General features: G+C 44.2%; 1 protein-coding gene across 12 annotated transcripts in view; it reads left to right on the top strand.

Moving 5' to 3' along the window:
* Positions 1-90: 90 nt before the first annotated feature.
* The window catches only part of LOC116084786 (anthrax toxin receptor-like), a 32,986-nt gene continuing 17,613 nt past the window's right edge, over positions 91-15,463 (top strand). The window contains exons 1-4 of one of the 12 annotated variants that reach the window (XM_031362014.1): positions 91-215; positions 1,543-1,700; positions 2,100-2,265; positions 14,552-14,623. In XM_031362014.1, the coding sequence (XP_031217874.1) occupies positions 1,658-1,700; positions 2,100-2,265; positions 14,552-14,623 (281 nt within the window). In that variant the 5' untranslated portion in view covers positions 91-215; positions 1,543-1,657. The other 11 variants (XM_031362013.1, XM_031362011.1, XM_031362018.1 and 8 more) reach the window with 11 other exon arrangements.

The raw sequence follows: 15,463 nt of genomic DNA, 5'->3' as shown, positions 1-15,463 counted from the left end.
TGGAGTTATGACAGACAGGAAGGTTGACATGGTGACTTTGTGACCTGCCCCTCTGCTCAGTGCCCTGCATGCTGACAGTGCCAAGTGGCACTCATAGGACCTATGCAGAGATTTCAGAGAATGCCCTCTTGTCCCTCATCACAGCTCTTTACAGAGGTCCTTAAGGACCACCTCAAGGAACCCAGGCATTGTTTTTCTCTAAGAAAGTAGTAGAGGTAGGAAAATTACTAGGTCATTTAGCATGAGGTCAAAGGACCAGGGAGCCTGTGTAGGAAGTAGAAGGCCAATTGTGGGCCCTCAAGTCAGCCAGACAATAGCAGGGTCTAGAGAGGGATGGAGGTTGTAGGCTGCCAACACCATCCTCTGTGAATGGGAACAGTCCAGTCATCAGTGCCAAATCTTGGCACTGATGCCCAATCTTGGCACAAGCTGCCCAATCTTGGTGACTTAACACAGAGCTGTTATGTTCACAAATTCCATGGGTTAGACCCTTGGGGAGGATGGCATGAGAAGGTCCCTACAACAGGACTCCTGGAAAGACTTCGGCACAAGGTAGGGCTTGTGTGGTGGAGACTGAAATGATCTGGAAGCTTCTTCACTGTTGATCGGGGTGCCTGGACTGGAGGGCTCCGAACACTTATCTGGGACTGTTTGTGGAACCCTTGCACGTGTGATATCTAATAACGTGGGCCTCCTCACTGTGTGGTGGTATCAAGGTGTGTTGGCTTTTCTGATGGAGGCTCAGAGCTTTGAGAGTATCTACAGGGAGAAAGGTCAAAATGTGGAGCCCTTTATGACATCACCCAGGCCTGTGGGTCAGAGATCCTGCAGCAGAGAAAGTTTAGAAGCAAGGACATAGCCCCCAGCTCTCAGAGGACTGTGTGTCAGCTTGGACCACAATTACTTGGCTACATCACATCACATCACTTGTGGTGTCAGAGGGGTTGTCGTGTGGGGAGACACATGCATTTAAAAGGGTTTCAGAGCCTTCCGACTGAGTGCAAACAGATTTAGAAGTACCCTGTTTAATTTTGTTTTCTTTGTTTTATGTACACAAAAGCAAATATGATAAATTGTTCTTAATCTAAAATATATCTTTTAATTCATTTATTGTACAAGTGCCTTACAGCATACAGTGTTGGGTTAGTGGGCCTTCGTTTGTTGTTTCAGGAATTATTTGAAATGAGAGAGTACGTTGAATGAGTGGTGCTTTAAAATCTGGTGTACTTCCCATTGGCATATTACAGTTCTGACTTGCAACTAAGAAATGTGTCGGGTCCAAGCAGGAGATGAGCTTTATCCCAGGTGCCTCTGAGAAAGCCTGTATGCAATTCTGAGTTCCACCTCTCTGTTCAGGCCCTCCCAAGGAGCCCCATCTTGAAAGTTCTCCTACTCTATCCTTCCTGAGTGTCCAACCCTTCAAATATAGTAAAATGGTTAAGTTACTAAGGTTAAGTGGCTTGTCACACAGCAGTGGATGACTGGACTGTTGCTGATCACAGAAGATGGTGGCAGGAACCTGTCGTCTCCATCCGCTTCTAGACTTGTCATCCATCGCCTGGCTGGCTTCAGGACCTACAAACAGCTTCTGATTTCCCACCTGGACTTCCTTACTCATGGTGACCTGTGATCTTGGCCACTTTGAAACACCATCTCAATGAACAAAACGTCTGGATTCAGGGTCTTATCTGACACCAAAGGTACTGTAACTGCCACGTGGCACTGTCAGCATGCAAGGACATTGAGCAGAGGGGCAGGTCATAAAGTCACCATGTCAACCTTCCTGTCCATCATAACCCCAAGTGTTGGGGGAAGGGCTATATAGGCAGTGAGAGGTACGATACCCCAGAGCAGCTAACTACAGCCCCAGTCCCTATGCTCTAAGTGAAGGGCAGCAGTAGGCATTAGTCACAAGACACGAGGGGTATTGCTAAGTGCGGGGAGGAGAAGGAAATCAGAGGTGGCCGGTGGTCAGCTTGTCTGGGACTTTACAGCAAGAGGGGTCACAAAGACCACCAAGAGAATGCTGAGCTGCCGTCCCCAGGTCCCTCACTCTGTGATCTTCCTACTGATGTTACTTCCATCACTGCTTAGCACAGAGAACTTCCTGTACCACAACCATGACTGGAAAAACTACCATGGACTTGGCTTGGACCCCAGAACTTTCTCCCACGAAGACCAGAACCCAAGGCACATGAGGCGTCAAGTGAATTCGAATCATGAAGCATGCCAGGCCACCCCTGACATCTACTTTGTTCTGGATAAGTGAGTCACTTTTCCTTATAGGGGACACTGAAGGCCCAACCTCTGTAGGGGCCATGGTGGTCAGAACCCAGCCTCTGTGAATGACTTACTTACTAAAGTCAAGGAGGCCACGACAGAGCTTCTTGATGGCTTTGTCCAGAGCATCTTGCCCCCATCTGGGTTTTCATTGTCCTCCAGTCCACTGGCTGTTAGGATCTGACTCCTCAGCCATGTGCCCAGCTCACTCAGAGGCTCTGCAGAGATTATTGTTACCAAGTGTCCTGGCTAGGTTACCCTAGTCAGTCAGCTTTTTCCTACAAGAAGGTCCAGAGACAGTTTCTATAGTGAGTTTTGCTTTAGTGTGCCTCTGGGTAGCCTGGGCTAGTTCTTAGGCCCTTCTTGACTGTTAAAGGAAGGAGAATGTTGCGGATCAGGGCTGGGAGAGACAGCCTGGATTCCTTTCTCTGCACTTCCTGATAGGCTAGGGCCCGATTTTCTGCCCACTCAACCAGAGCAGAAGGTTGGGAAAGTCCTGTCTGGACTCCCCAAAATACTTACGTCTTCAGACATATAGGACTGCAGAGAAGCTTGGAGATTCTCTATTGGAGGGCACTTTTAGGTTGGCAAGTTGAGCAGGGCATTTGCTGGTGACATGACCAGGGTTTCTAGACCGGCTCTGTTCATCATTTCAAGCTTGGATATTCTCATTTCTCTCATTCTTGAACACTGATTGGTAGGTGAAGGGATATGAATTTAGCCCCTAACTTCTAAGCCAGGCCAGCAACTTAGGGAGCCTCCCTAGCCATTCAAGGAGAAACCTTTTCTCAGTCCAGCCCAGGAACGTCTGAAAACTGGACACATCTTGTCATACTTAGGATGAGGTTGGCATTCTCCCTTGAGTATCAAGGTGGGGGGTGGGCCCTTGTAGGGCTCTGAGGATGACAGCCTCTTGGGCCAGCTCTTCTATATAGCGATCCTTTTATCTGCCATCCTGCTGTATTGTGTCCCACCTACTTCCCTAGTACCCCACTGTGGGGTAGAGTAGGGAATAAGTCCTTCTTTGTGGTGGACGGAAAAGGCTGCCAGGCACAGGTAGGGGGTGTGAAATATCATTAATTATGCAGTCTAGTAATGTGCCTCACTCACTTGCATGACTTGCTGGTTTGCAAGTGACTGAGAATAAATTTAATGTCCTACAGTATGAGTTTCACAACAGTTCAAGGTGCCCATCAACTTCTTTACTTCTGATTCCACTCCCTCAAGGCAGTCACATGCCAAACTGCTAGATTTTTCCTATTGATATTATGGCCTTGCTTGTACTAACAGGACTACACTGAATACCTTCTGTTTCTGTTTGAGGTTTCTAGATTACCTATCAGCTGATATCTAGGGGGATAGAACATTCAGCATTCACATGGCTAACTGCTTTTCCTGAAAGACTGTCTCACCTGCCCTTCCCTCCGCCATGGTTTTATCACTGTGATGTTTGGGCCTCACATTTTAGCACCAAAGACACCTTCAGTTGCCTGGTGACCACAGTCTATTTAAGGATCAGCACTAATCCACAGATAGGGCAATGTTTTGAAAGCTCTAGGCCCCTGTGTGTCGCATGGTCTTTCTTCCCTTTGTCCTTAACCCTCATTTTGTCTTGAGTTCTGGAATTCAGACCCTCCTTCAATATAACCTCAAACTGAAAACTTCAAGTTTGAGAGTAGGATGGACATTCTGGGTCTCTGTGAACATTTGTGGGAAAGCACACTATGGAAGGACAAAACCAGAAAGCCTTGTCACCTCTTGTTAGGGAAAAGGAGCTGTCTGGAACATTAGTCTGTGTTATTTTTAGAGTCAAAGCTTAGTTATTAAACAGTTGAGATGGGGTATACGAGAGCAATGAGCAGTACACAGGACATGGAGAAAGTTCTAGATCCACCCATACTTGGTTAGAATACTGTAAAAGCTGGCTCTGCCTTCTGAAGCTTTATCTTTCCTCTGTTGTAGAGTGAAGATTAGCTGACATGGGCTATCTGTAGGTACACGTGAGAATGATAGCCTTGCCAGTGTTAGGATCATCTAGCAGTGAGGTTTCCTATCCTCTTTACGCACTTTTTAGCTGGACAGAAGCAGCGGGGGAAGGGGTAAAGAGGGGGCGGTCTCTCTTGAGTGTGAAACTGTGATAATATTGACTGTAAGTTGACAGGGCCTAAGATCACCCAGGAGACACATATCTCAGGGCATGTTTGTGGGAAAATATCTGTTAACTGAGGTGAGAAGATGCGTCTTAAAGGTGGACAGTACCATCCTAAAGGTTCCGAGACTGAATAAAGAAAGAGAAGGCAAGCTGTTAGCCTACATTAATTTCTCTCTACTTCAGGACTACAGATACAATGTGACCAGCTGCCCCGTTTCAGCAGCCATGTCTTTCCTACCACCATGATAGACTATGTCCTCCAATGTGAGACAAAATAAACTCTTAGGTCACTTTTGTTGGGGATTGTGTCATAGCTACTGAGAAGTGGGATAGTTCCTGTGACAAACCAAACCCTGTAACTTTTTTTTTTTGTTTTGTTTTGTTTTTGATTTTTCAAGACAGGGTTTCTCTGTATAGCCCTGGCTGTCCTGGAACTCACTCTGTAGACCAGGCTGGCCTTAAACTCAGAAATCTGCCTGCCTCTGCCTCTGCCTCCCAAGTGCTGGGATTAAAGGTGTGCGCCACCACTGCCCTGCTTCAAACCACATGATTTTAAAAAAAAATCCTGACCACAGTTTCCCCTTCCTCCTGTCCCCCCCAGACCCTACCACCACCCCATGTTCCATTCACTCCTCCTCAGTTTCTCTTCAGAAAAGGGTAATGCCTCCCATGGACATCAACCAGCCACAGTATATCAAGCTACAGTAAGACTAGGTATCCCTGTCCTTATTAAGGCTGGATAAGGCAACTAGGTAGGAGGAAATGGTCCCAAAGGCAGGCAACAGGGTCAGAGACAGCCCCTGCTCCGACTGGAGTCCCACAGGAAGACCAAGCTGCATAATTGTAGTGCCTGTGGTGAGGACCTAGGCCAGTCCCATGTAGGCTCCTTGGTTGGCAGTCCAGCTCTTATGGGCCCAGATAAGTTGCTTCTATGGATTTTCTTGTGTCCTTGATCCTTCTAGCTCCTAAAATCCTTCTTCCCCCTTCCACAGGATCTCCCAAGATCTGTGTCTTAGGGTTTTATTGCTATGAGTAGACACCATGACCAAGGCAAGTTCTTATAAAGGACAACACTTAATTGGGGCTGGCTTATAGGTTCTGAAGTTCAGTTTATTATCAAGGTGGGAACATGACAACATCCAGACAGGCGTGATACAGGAGGAGCTGAGAGTTCTATATCTTCATCTGAAGGCTGCTAGCAGAATACTGACTACCAGGCAGCTAGGAGGGTCTTAAAGCCCACACCCACAGTGACACACCTACTCCAATAGGGCCACACCTTCTAATAGTGCCACTCCCTGGGCCGAGCATATACAAATCATCACATTCCACTTCCTGGCTCCCATAAGCTTGTTCAAACATATGAGTCTATGGGGGCAATATGTAAACATAGCATAATGCAAAATACATTCAGTCCAACTTCAAAAGCCCCCATAGTCTATAGCAGTCTCAACAATATTAAAAGTCCAAAGTTCAAGGTCTCTTCTGAGATTCATCCAATCACATAACTGTAATCCCCAAAGCAAGACAGGAAACTAGCTGGACAAACTCCAAACTCTGCATCTCCATATCTGATGCAAAGCAGTTTTCAGATTGCTAACTCCTTTTTCATCTTTGTTCACAGCAACAAACTTGTTTTCCCGAGCTGGTTACACCCCCTGTTAGCAACTTTCCTCAGCAGATAACCCATGGGTATGGCATCTCTAACATTTTGGGGTCTCCAAGGCAACTTCAATGTTACAACTTCTTGTCTTAATGTCTGGGATTCACACATGATCTTCTCAGTTCCTCCAAAGGGCTGGCATCACTTATCCAGCTCTGCCCTCTGTAACATTCTAGGCTCTGGTTGACTCTACTCCACTGCTGCTGCTGTTGGTGATCATCCCATGGAACTGGCATCTTCAATACAATGGGGTCTTCCACTGCAACTAGGCTTCACTGATAGCCTCTCATAGTCTCTCTTTACAGTGCCAAGCCTCAAATCCTTTGCATGACCCCTTCACTCCTGGGCCTTCAACTGCAACTGTGGCTGCACCTTCATCAATGGCCTCCCATGGCCTCTCTCAGTGCCAAGCCTCAGCTCCCTTTCATAACTTCAAAGCCAGTACCACTGGGTGACTTTTACATATTACCAAGTCCAGCTGCAGCACACGGCTATCTCTGGAACATAGCTTCTTTGTGCTCTCAAAAGATTGCAGCTCAGTGATGCTGGTCTCTAAATCACCACTAATTTCTTAGCTCCAGCTAACCAGCATCAATTGTCCCAGTAGTCTCCTCCTCTTGAGTTATAAAGCCAGAGACACATAACTGAAGCTGCTGAGTTCTGCTGCTTGCTGGAGCTGGGACATGGCCCCCTTGTTCTTTTACATTATCACTAGCTTTCTGTTTTCCAACTCCTTCACTGCCTAAGTTTAGCTGTCCTGGATCTTCCTCTGTAGATTGACCTTGAACTCAGAGATCTGCATGCCTGACTCCTGGGATTAAAGGCATGTACTACCATTCCTGGACCTAAACTTAGCTAGGTGGGATCTTGCCCCAAGATCATCACTCCTTTAATTTAATTTAATATCTTTGAACACAGCATTCAGCTCCATTTCACTTCCTGGTATCCCTTTAATACCCAAACCATATATTTTATATTATTCCTTTCTCATCTTGCTACACTTATTTAAAATGCTCTCTATGAGATCAAAGTCTATGATTGGAGTTTCTGAGACTTTCTTTGTCAATGTAATTATTCTGAATCTCTTTACCTTAGCCCCAGGCAGACTCTTCAGATAAGGGCAAAAGGCAGCCACATTCTTCATCAAAATACTACAAAAACAGTCTTTGGACCACATATTGAAGTTCTCCACTGAAACCACTTGGGCCAGGTCTGCACTGTTCAAATCACTCACAGCAACAAAGTCTCCCATATTCCTACTGGGATGGCTCACTAAGCCCCACTTAAAACATTCCACAGCTTCCCAAGTCCAAAGTCCCCAAATCCATTCTTCCAAACAAAAACACGGTCAGGCATATCACAGCAATACCCCAGTCCCTGGTACAAACTTCTATTTCAGTTAAGATTTTACTGCTGTGAACAAACACCATGACCAAGGCAAATCTTATAAAGGACAATATTCAATTTGGACCGATTTACAGGTTCAGAGGTTCAGTCCATTATCATCAAGGCAGGAACATGACATCATCCAGACAGGCATGATACAGGAGGAGCTGAGAGTTCTACATCTTCATCTGAAGGCTGCTAGCAGAATACTGACTACCAGGCAGCTAGGAGTGTCTTAAAGCCCACACCCACAGTGACTCATCTACTCCAACAGGGCCACACCTTCTAATAGTGCCACTCCCTGGGCCGAGCATATATGAACCATCACAATCTGCCTAATGTTTGGCTGTGAGTTTCTTCATCTGTTTCCATCAGTTTCTGGGTGAAGACAATTGGGTGAGGCATCAATCTATGAGTAGAGCAGAATCATTTCATTGACTTTTTTTTTTCACCAGTCATGTTTGGTTCTATCTTAGGTCTCTGGGCTATCCATCTTCTGGATCCTGACCCTGCATGCGGTGTCAGAGTTGGGGTCCCTCTATGACCTGGGTCTCAACCTGGACCAGTCATTGGTTGGCTACTCTTACAATTTCTGCACTACCTTTACTCCAGCACATTTTGTAGGCAGGACAAATTGCAGGTTGAATGTTTTGTGGCTGGGTTGGTTTCCCAATCCTCCCACTAGAAGTCTTGCTTGGCTATAGGAGATGTCTGGTTCAGGAGTCTTAGCTCGTGCCACCCTCAGATTCCTGGGAGTTTTCATTGTACTAGATTTCTAGCTCATTCCAGAGATGCCTCAACCCATTCCAACTGTCTCCCAGGTCTCTCTCCCTCTCTCCCCCTCTCCTCTCTCTCTCTCTCTCCTCTCTCTCTCTCTTCTCTCTCTCTCTCTCTCTTCTCTCTCTCTCTCTCTCTCTCTCTCTCTCTTCTTTCTTCTCCCTCATATGTGATCCTTCCTGTTCCCATCCCCACCCTGCTTCCAGATCTCTCTCCCTGTGTACTCTGATTGCATATTTTATTTCCTCCTCACAGTGAGATTCACGTTGTCCCCCTTGAGCCCCATTTGTTACTTAGCTTCTCTAGATCTGTAGATTGTAACTTGGTTATCCTTTACTTTATGGCTAATATCTTCTTAGAAGTGAGTACATAACATATTTGTCTTTCTGGGTTTGGGTTACCTCACTCAGGATTACCTTTTATAATTCCACCTGTTTAAATGCAAAATTTCATGAGATCATGTTTTTAACAGCTGAGTAATATTCCATTGTATAAATGCACCAAATTTTCTTTATCCATTCTTTGGTTGAGGGACATCTAGGTTTTTTTCCAGTTTCTGGTTATTATGAATAGAGCTGCTATGAACATAGCTAAGCAAGTGTCCTTGTGGTATTATGGAGCTTCTTTTGGGTATATGCTGAAGAGTGGTATAGCTGGGTCTTGAGGTAGATGTATTCCGAATTTTCTGAGAAACCGCCATATTGATTTTCAAAAAGCTGTACAAGTTTACACTCCCACCAGCAATGAAGGAGTGTTCCCTTTGCTCCACATTATTTACCAGTATAAGCTGAAATTTTTGTGGTTTTGATTTTAGTTATTCTGACAGGCATAAGGTGGAATCTCAGAGTTGTTTTGATTGGTTGTTCCCTAATGACTAAGGATGTTGAACATTTCTGTAAGTGCTTCTCAACCATTTGAAATTATTATTTTTTTTTTATTATATGTAAGTACACTGTAGCTGTCTTCAGACACTCCAGAAGATGGTGTCTGATCTCGTTATGTATGGTTGTGAGCCACCATGTGGTTGCTGGGAATTGAACTCAGGACCTTCAGAAGAGCAGTCAGTGTTCTTAACCTCTGAGCCATCTCTCCAGCCCTTGAAATTCTTTGGTTGAGAAATCTCTGTTTATTCTCCTATTTTAAATTGGGTTATTTGGTTTGTTGATGCCTAGTTTCTTGAGTTCTTTATGTATTTTGGTTATCATCCCTCCAACAAACGTGGAGTTGGTGAAAATCCTTTCCCATTCTGTAGCCTGCAGTTTTGTCTACTGAGTGTCCTTTGCCTTACAGAAGCTTGTCACTTTCATGAAGTTCCATTTATTAATTGTTGATCTTAGTTCCTGAGATGTTGGTGTTATCTTCAAGTTGTTTCCTGTAGTGATTCTTTCAAGGCTATTCCCTACTTTGTCTTCTATCAGTTTTAGTGTATTTGGCTTTATGTTGAGGTCTTTGAGACTTGGACTTTGAGTTTTGTGCAGGGTGATAGATATGGAACTATTTACATTTTTTTTACATGCAGGCAACCAGTTAGATCAGTACCATTTGTTAAAGATACTTTCTTTTCCCACTGCATAACTTTGGCTTCTATGTCAAAAATCAAATGTCCATAGGTGTGTGAATTTACTTCTGAGTCTTTGATTCCATTGAACAACCTGTTTTTAGGCCAAAACCATGCCAAGGGGCATATGCTGAGAAAAGTTGCAGGCATGGATTAGACCCCAAAGAGAGGCTATGTGTGTTGCAGGGGGCAGAGCTTTTAAATGTTTCATTGTGTTCGATAAGTTTGATTACATTGTGCATTCATTTTTATTAAATTCTAGAAAGTCTTTAATTCCTTTATGTCTTCTTTGATCCGGTGGTCATTCAGTAGAGAGTTGCTCAGTTTCCATGAGTTTGTAGGGTTTCTGTTTCTGTCATTGGTGAAGTCCAGCTTTATTCTACAGTAGTCTTATAAGATATAGAAGGATTATTTCTTGTAGCTTTTGAGACTTACTTTGTGATTGAGTATGTGGTCAAATATTTGGAGAAGGTTCCATGAGGTGCTGAAAGGAAGATTCTATTTCTATTTTGTGGAATAATTTAAGGAGTATTGGTATTAGCTTTTCCTTGAAAGTCTGGTAGAATTCTGCACTAAAACCATCTGTACCTGGGCTTTTTTTGGGGGGTGGGGGGGAAGGGAAGGATTGGGAGACTTTTAATGACTGCTATTTCCTTTCTTTTTAAAATATTCTTTGGGGTTTGGGTAAAATATTCTGTAGGTGCTTGTTAAGTCCATTTGATTCATAATGTTGGTTAGTTTTATTATTTCTCTATTTAGCTTCTGTCTCAAACCTGTCTATTTGTGAGACTGGGGTGTTGAAGTCTTCCACTATTGATGTATGGGGTTCAATGTGTGATTTAAACTTTAGTAATGTTTCTTCTAAAAATGTGAGTGCCCTTATATTTGGGGCATAGATGTTCAGAAATTATGAAATTATCTTAGTTGATTTTTCCTTTGATGAGTATGAAATCTTCTTCCCCATCTCTTTTGATTAATTTGGGTTGAAAGTTTTATTTGGTTAATTATTAGAAGCTTGCTTCTTGGGCCCATAAATGCTTGGAAAATCGTTTTCCAGCCCTTTACTCTGAGGTAATGTCTATTTTTGTTGTTGGGATTTGTTTCTTGTATGCAGCTGAATAATGGATCTTATTTTCTCCTCCATTCTGTTAGCCTATGTCTTTTTATTGGGGAGTTGAATCCATTGATATTGAGAAATGTTAATGATCAATGATTGTTAATTCCTGTTACTTTGATGTTGATGGTGGTAGTAAGTGTGTGTGTGTGTGTGTGTATGAGCATGCAGTTCGGGGCTGTTGGGTGGATTTTAAGGAGTGTTAGGTGTTGGGGGCAGTGGTTGGTGTCTTTCCTGGGATCCCCAGTACTGCTGTGGTCTCTAGGAAAGTAGTTGGAGTTGAGGGCCAGAAGAAGGGGTGCATATTTATGGTTTTTAAAAGGCTTTTAGAACTGATGTGCAATTGAAATGTGAAGGAATTTGAAAATTTAGGCTAGAACATCCCTACAATTCTGTAAATAGATAGCATCATGGGTCACTCCAGTGGCTGCTGGGAAGCCTGGAATGCTGATTTGAATACAGGAAAGTGGATGATTTATTTACTCCTGAGCTTTCAGAAAGGGATGGGGACTCTGCAGTCTGGCTAGATAGCATTCACAGTGTATTCTGTAAAAGAATATGATTGCATTGTGCTTGTTTTGAGTATTTGAGTGAGAAAGATTGTTTAGCTGAACTGGGAATGTAGCTCACTTAGTAGAGTTCTTGACTTGCCCAGAACTGTATAAATTGGGTTTGGTGGTAACATACCTACAATCCCAACAGTTAAGAAAGAGAGACAAGATTACACTTTTGAGGTTATTCTCAGCTATATAACAAGTTAGATGATAGCCTAGGATACATGAGACCTTGTTTAAAAAAAAAAAAAAGGAAAAAAAGGAAAGGACTAATTTGTTTGGTGGAAGAAATTTCAAGATAGGATAGTGTAGCATGTGGGCTGTACCACCCTGCTTGATGCTCTTACCCAGGTCTCCAGTGAGAGACAGAGAAACAAACAAACCAGAAAGATATTTAAAAAACCAACCAACCAACCAAACAAACAAACAAAAAACCCCGAAATGTGGCTTGTAGGGATAGGAGAAAATGTAAAGTGGCACACAAGATGAGTTCTGAGAAAGCAGTTGCAATCATTATAAATACTAACACCTTTAAATAAAAACCTTCTGCTCTTTACTGAAACAATAGGAAGGATGCCCAAGGGCAAGGCCCTATCCAGCAAAGCTCGGTCCTCTGAAAATACCAATTCATCAAAAAGGGAGAGTCTGGACTGACACTGCTGCTGAAGCAGCTCCCAACAGGAAAACAACCACTTAAGTAGAGTGTTTCCCTAGGAGCAGCACACAAAGACTGATGCAGCTATGGGCTAAAGGAGCAAGCTTTCATCACAAGCAACAGAACTAGGCTGCATCATTTGGGTAGTACCATTTTGTAGGTACAAACGATACAAGATTTGGGGGTCACAGGCCATGGTTGCATGATTCTAGAAAGCCATCGAGTCCAGACAATATATGGCTGGATCAGGGTACATGATGCTGAGGAGATGAAGTCTGCATCTCAGTGAAGACCCTACAATGCTGGTAATGTCAAAACCAAGGGGCATATGCTGAGAAAAGCTGCAGGCATGGAGGCTATGTGTGTTGCAGGGGGCAGAGCTAGTAGGGCAGGGCTACCCAAGGGAGATGATTCCAAGACTCTAAGACCCCAGGTGCTGGAAATGATGCTTGCCCTGTTTGGTTTTGGCTTTGCTTTAGTCTGATTTGTTTTTTGTTTCTTGTGGTGTTCCCCAGTCCTCCTTTATGGAAGAGCGAATCCTTACGTACTCTGTGCTAGTGCATGTTAGAAATGTGATTTGCTTTTAAATGTTATTGGAGCTCATTGCCTTAGTCTCTGAAAAGATTCACCTGTACTTTTGAGTAATGTTGGAACTGTTAAAAAAAAACTATAGGAGTTTTGGAGTTAGACTGAACACATTTTGCATTCTAGTATAGCCATGAGCTGGCAAGGAAAGGGGTAGGGGTTGAAGTTACAGATTAAGAGTAACTTGTTTTGGTGACAAGGGGTAGACTTATGATAGTCAACATTATCAGCTTGACAGAATCTAGGGTTGCTTAGGAGACACATTTCTGGACACATATATGAGAGAGTTTCTATGTTGGGTTAACTGAGGTGGGAAGACACACCTAACTATTGGCAACATCATTCTATGGGCTGGAGTCTCAGGCTGGACAGCAAGCTGACCTCTGCATCCATTTCTTATTTGATTAGGGATGCAATGGGTCTAACTGCCTCAAGTCCCTGCTTCTGTGACTTGCCCACTGTGTTATACTGTACTCTCAGGCTGCAAGCCACAATAAACTTTTCTTTATATAAGTTATTTTTTTGCCACATATTTTGTCACAGCAGCAAGAAAAGTGACTGACTCAATGACAATTATACATATGAGCATGACCTCCAGGAAGGTCACATTCATGGGCACAATGCTCACTCTGAAGGTAAACATTAGGACCTGTCAGTAGGTGCTCCTGACTCACACAGCATCCAAAACACATGAGCCAACAAAACCCAGAGAATATGCCAGCCTCAAATTCCCTCTGTACCATCATTCAGATTTCAGAAAGCATAGATTACTGCTGAGCAATATCTCCTCTCCCTCCACTCCTGGAGTGCTTCTTGTCTCTTCCTTGATGAGAAGATCAACAAAGGTGTGTGTGTGATTGCAAAGGTCATTGTTTCTGGGATGTGGGTCAGATATGGATCCTACTTTGTGAGTTGGAAGCTTCCAACTTCCTTCCCATGCTTGCTTTCCATTCAGGGACTGACTGAGAGGGGGAGAAACCTGGGAGCAGGGCTTTGAGAGTCAGAGCTGGAAGATCCCACAGCTTACATGTGGACTGGGAGCTATATGATGTCATGACAGAAGTGGCTGGGCCTCCATTTGTCCTCTTTTGACAGCATCTGCTGGAGGAACCCTTCTTGGTTCAAGATGGCCGACTTCTGTAGGCTAGTCAGAAGGTGAGGGTCCAAAGTAGCCCTCAAGCCCACCAAGTGCAGCTAAGACCCATCTCCCAGAGAAAATGCCTCTTTTGTGGATGCTAGGAAATGTGAAGGAATTTAGAAATGGGCAAATGTCATGATGAATGAGTGCAGGTGTCATGCAGGTATGAAAAAGGATCCACATATGTTGGGGGCTATTTTGATGTTTAAAAACTCATGAGTACAACAAAGATAATATGGCTCATGCCTGAGTCATCCTCTAGGCCTGGACTACAGGTCACAAGGACTTCTTATAACTGTAATATTAAGTGAGAAGTGTGGCTGGAAATGGAAAACCAAGGGCAAGTGGAGAACCCAGAGAGGCTACATATAAGCACTCAGATTGTTTCAAACAAGATCCTTCCTGTTTCAAGACTACACAATCCCTATCTTGGTATGGTCAGCCAGACACACTAATGAGCTTCTAAGTGTATTTTCATGGGATCCATTCATTTCCAGCAAATGGGACTGTTAAGCCACCTTCTGCCCATTGCTGGCCATGAAGAAAGTTACCTCATGCTGTTCTAGTGTGGTCATCACTACTGGTGCAGAGGGGCTTGTTAAGGAAGCTGATGGAATGCTGGGAAGGTAGAAAGTGGGCAGGTCTACTGGAACCCCATATCTATTGAGGGATATCTTCTTTGTCTTCAGGTCTGATCGCATGCTGTATGGCTGGCCACACATTCACAAGTTTGTGCTGGATCTGGTGACAAGGTTATCAAAGTACGACTTGACACTGCAGGCTCCTTTGTGATGCAGGGGGCCATGTCCTATCACACAGAGGACATATTTCTTGGATTTGGTAGGCGCAAGAGTTCCTTATAGAGGGAACATAGACCCAGGCTGTTGTGCTGAGCAGGAGAGAGGACACAGCATACCTGCTCCATGGAGATGTCTGCAGCATTGGCTGTTCCTGCCTAGGAGTTAGATGTAGTACAGAGACAGATCTATCTTCCAGCCACCACCCCCCCAGCCTTGAAGGCCTGGAGGGTAAGGGGACCAGTAACTCAGAACTAGCACTTAGTTACAGAGTGCTTGGGGTCAAAAGAAAAGGACAGGCAACAAGCCATGGAAGGATGCAGGAAAGGAAGGATGGGGTTATGGGAGTTTCCAATGGAATGTGCAAATGAGATAACTTCAATAAAGAGAAGCTAGGGACAGGGCAGCCATTAGGGCCATCAAGAAAGTGGGTGTTCTTTGATTCTAGTAAGTGAGTGTAGCTCAGGGGAGGGCTAGTCAGCCTGGGGGCAAGAGTTTAGGGACTTACTAAGCCAGGCCAAAGATCTTACATTTTCCACTGTGAGCTATGAGGGGGTCATAGAAGTTTTGGGGAGATTAAAGGAATCAGATCAAGATTAAGACCCAGCTGAGTCAGGAACTAGAGATGGGTTACCGGGGAGCTCAGTATGAGATGCTGGATAGGTTTTCGAGGGTCCTCTGGGAGAGAGTAGTGAATGGGGAAAAGGGGAGGCTGGAGGGAGAACAGTTCCTCAGAGCTGAGCTGAGATGCTGAGACATTTACAGTAGACAAGAGATGAAGAGAGAGGCTCTTATGGAGGAGGT

This window comes from Mastomys coucha, unplaced genomic scaffold (assembly GCF_008632895.1).
Source record: "Mastomys coucha isolate ucsf_1 unplaced genomic scaffold, UCSF_Mcou_1 pScaffold9, whole genome shotgun sequence".
Classification (NCBI taxonomy): Eukaryota; Metazoa; Chordata; class Mammalia; order Rodentia; family Muridae; genus Mastomys; species Mastomys coucha.
This window is presented reverse-complemented; position numbering and strand designations above follow the sequence as displayed.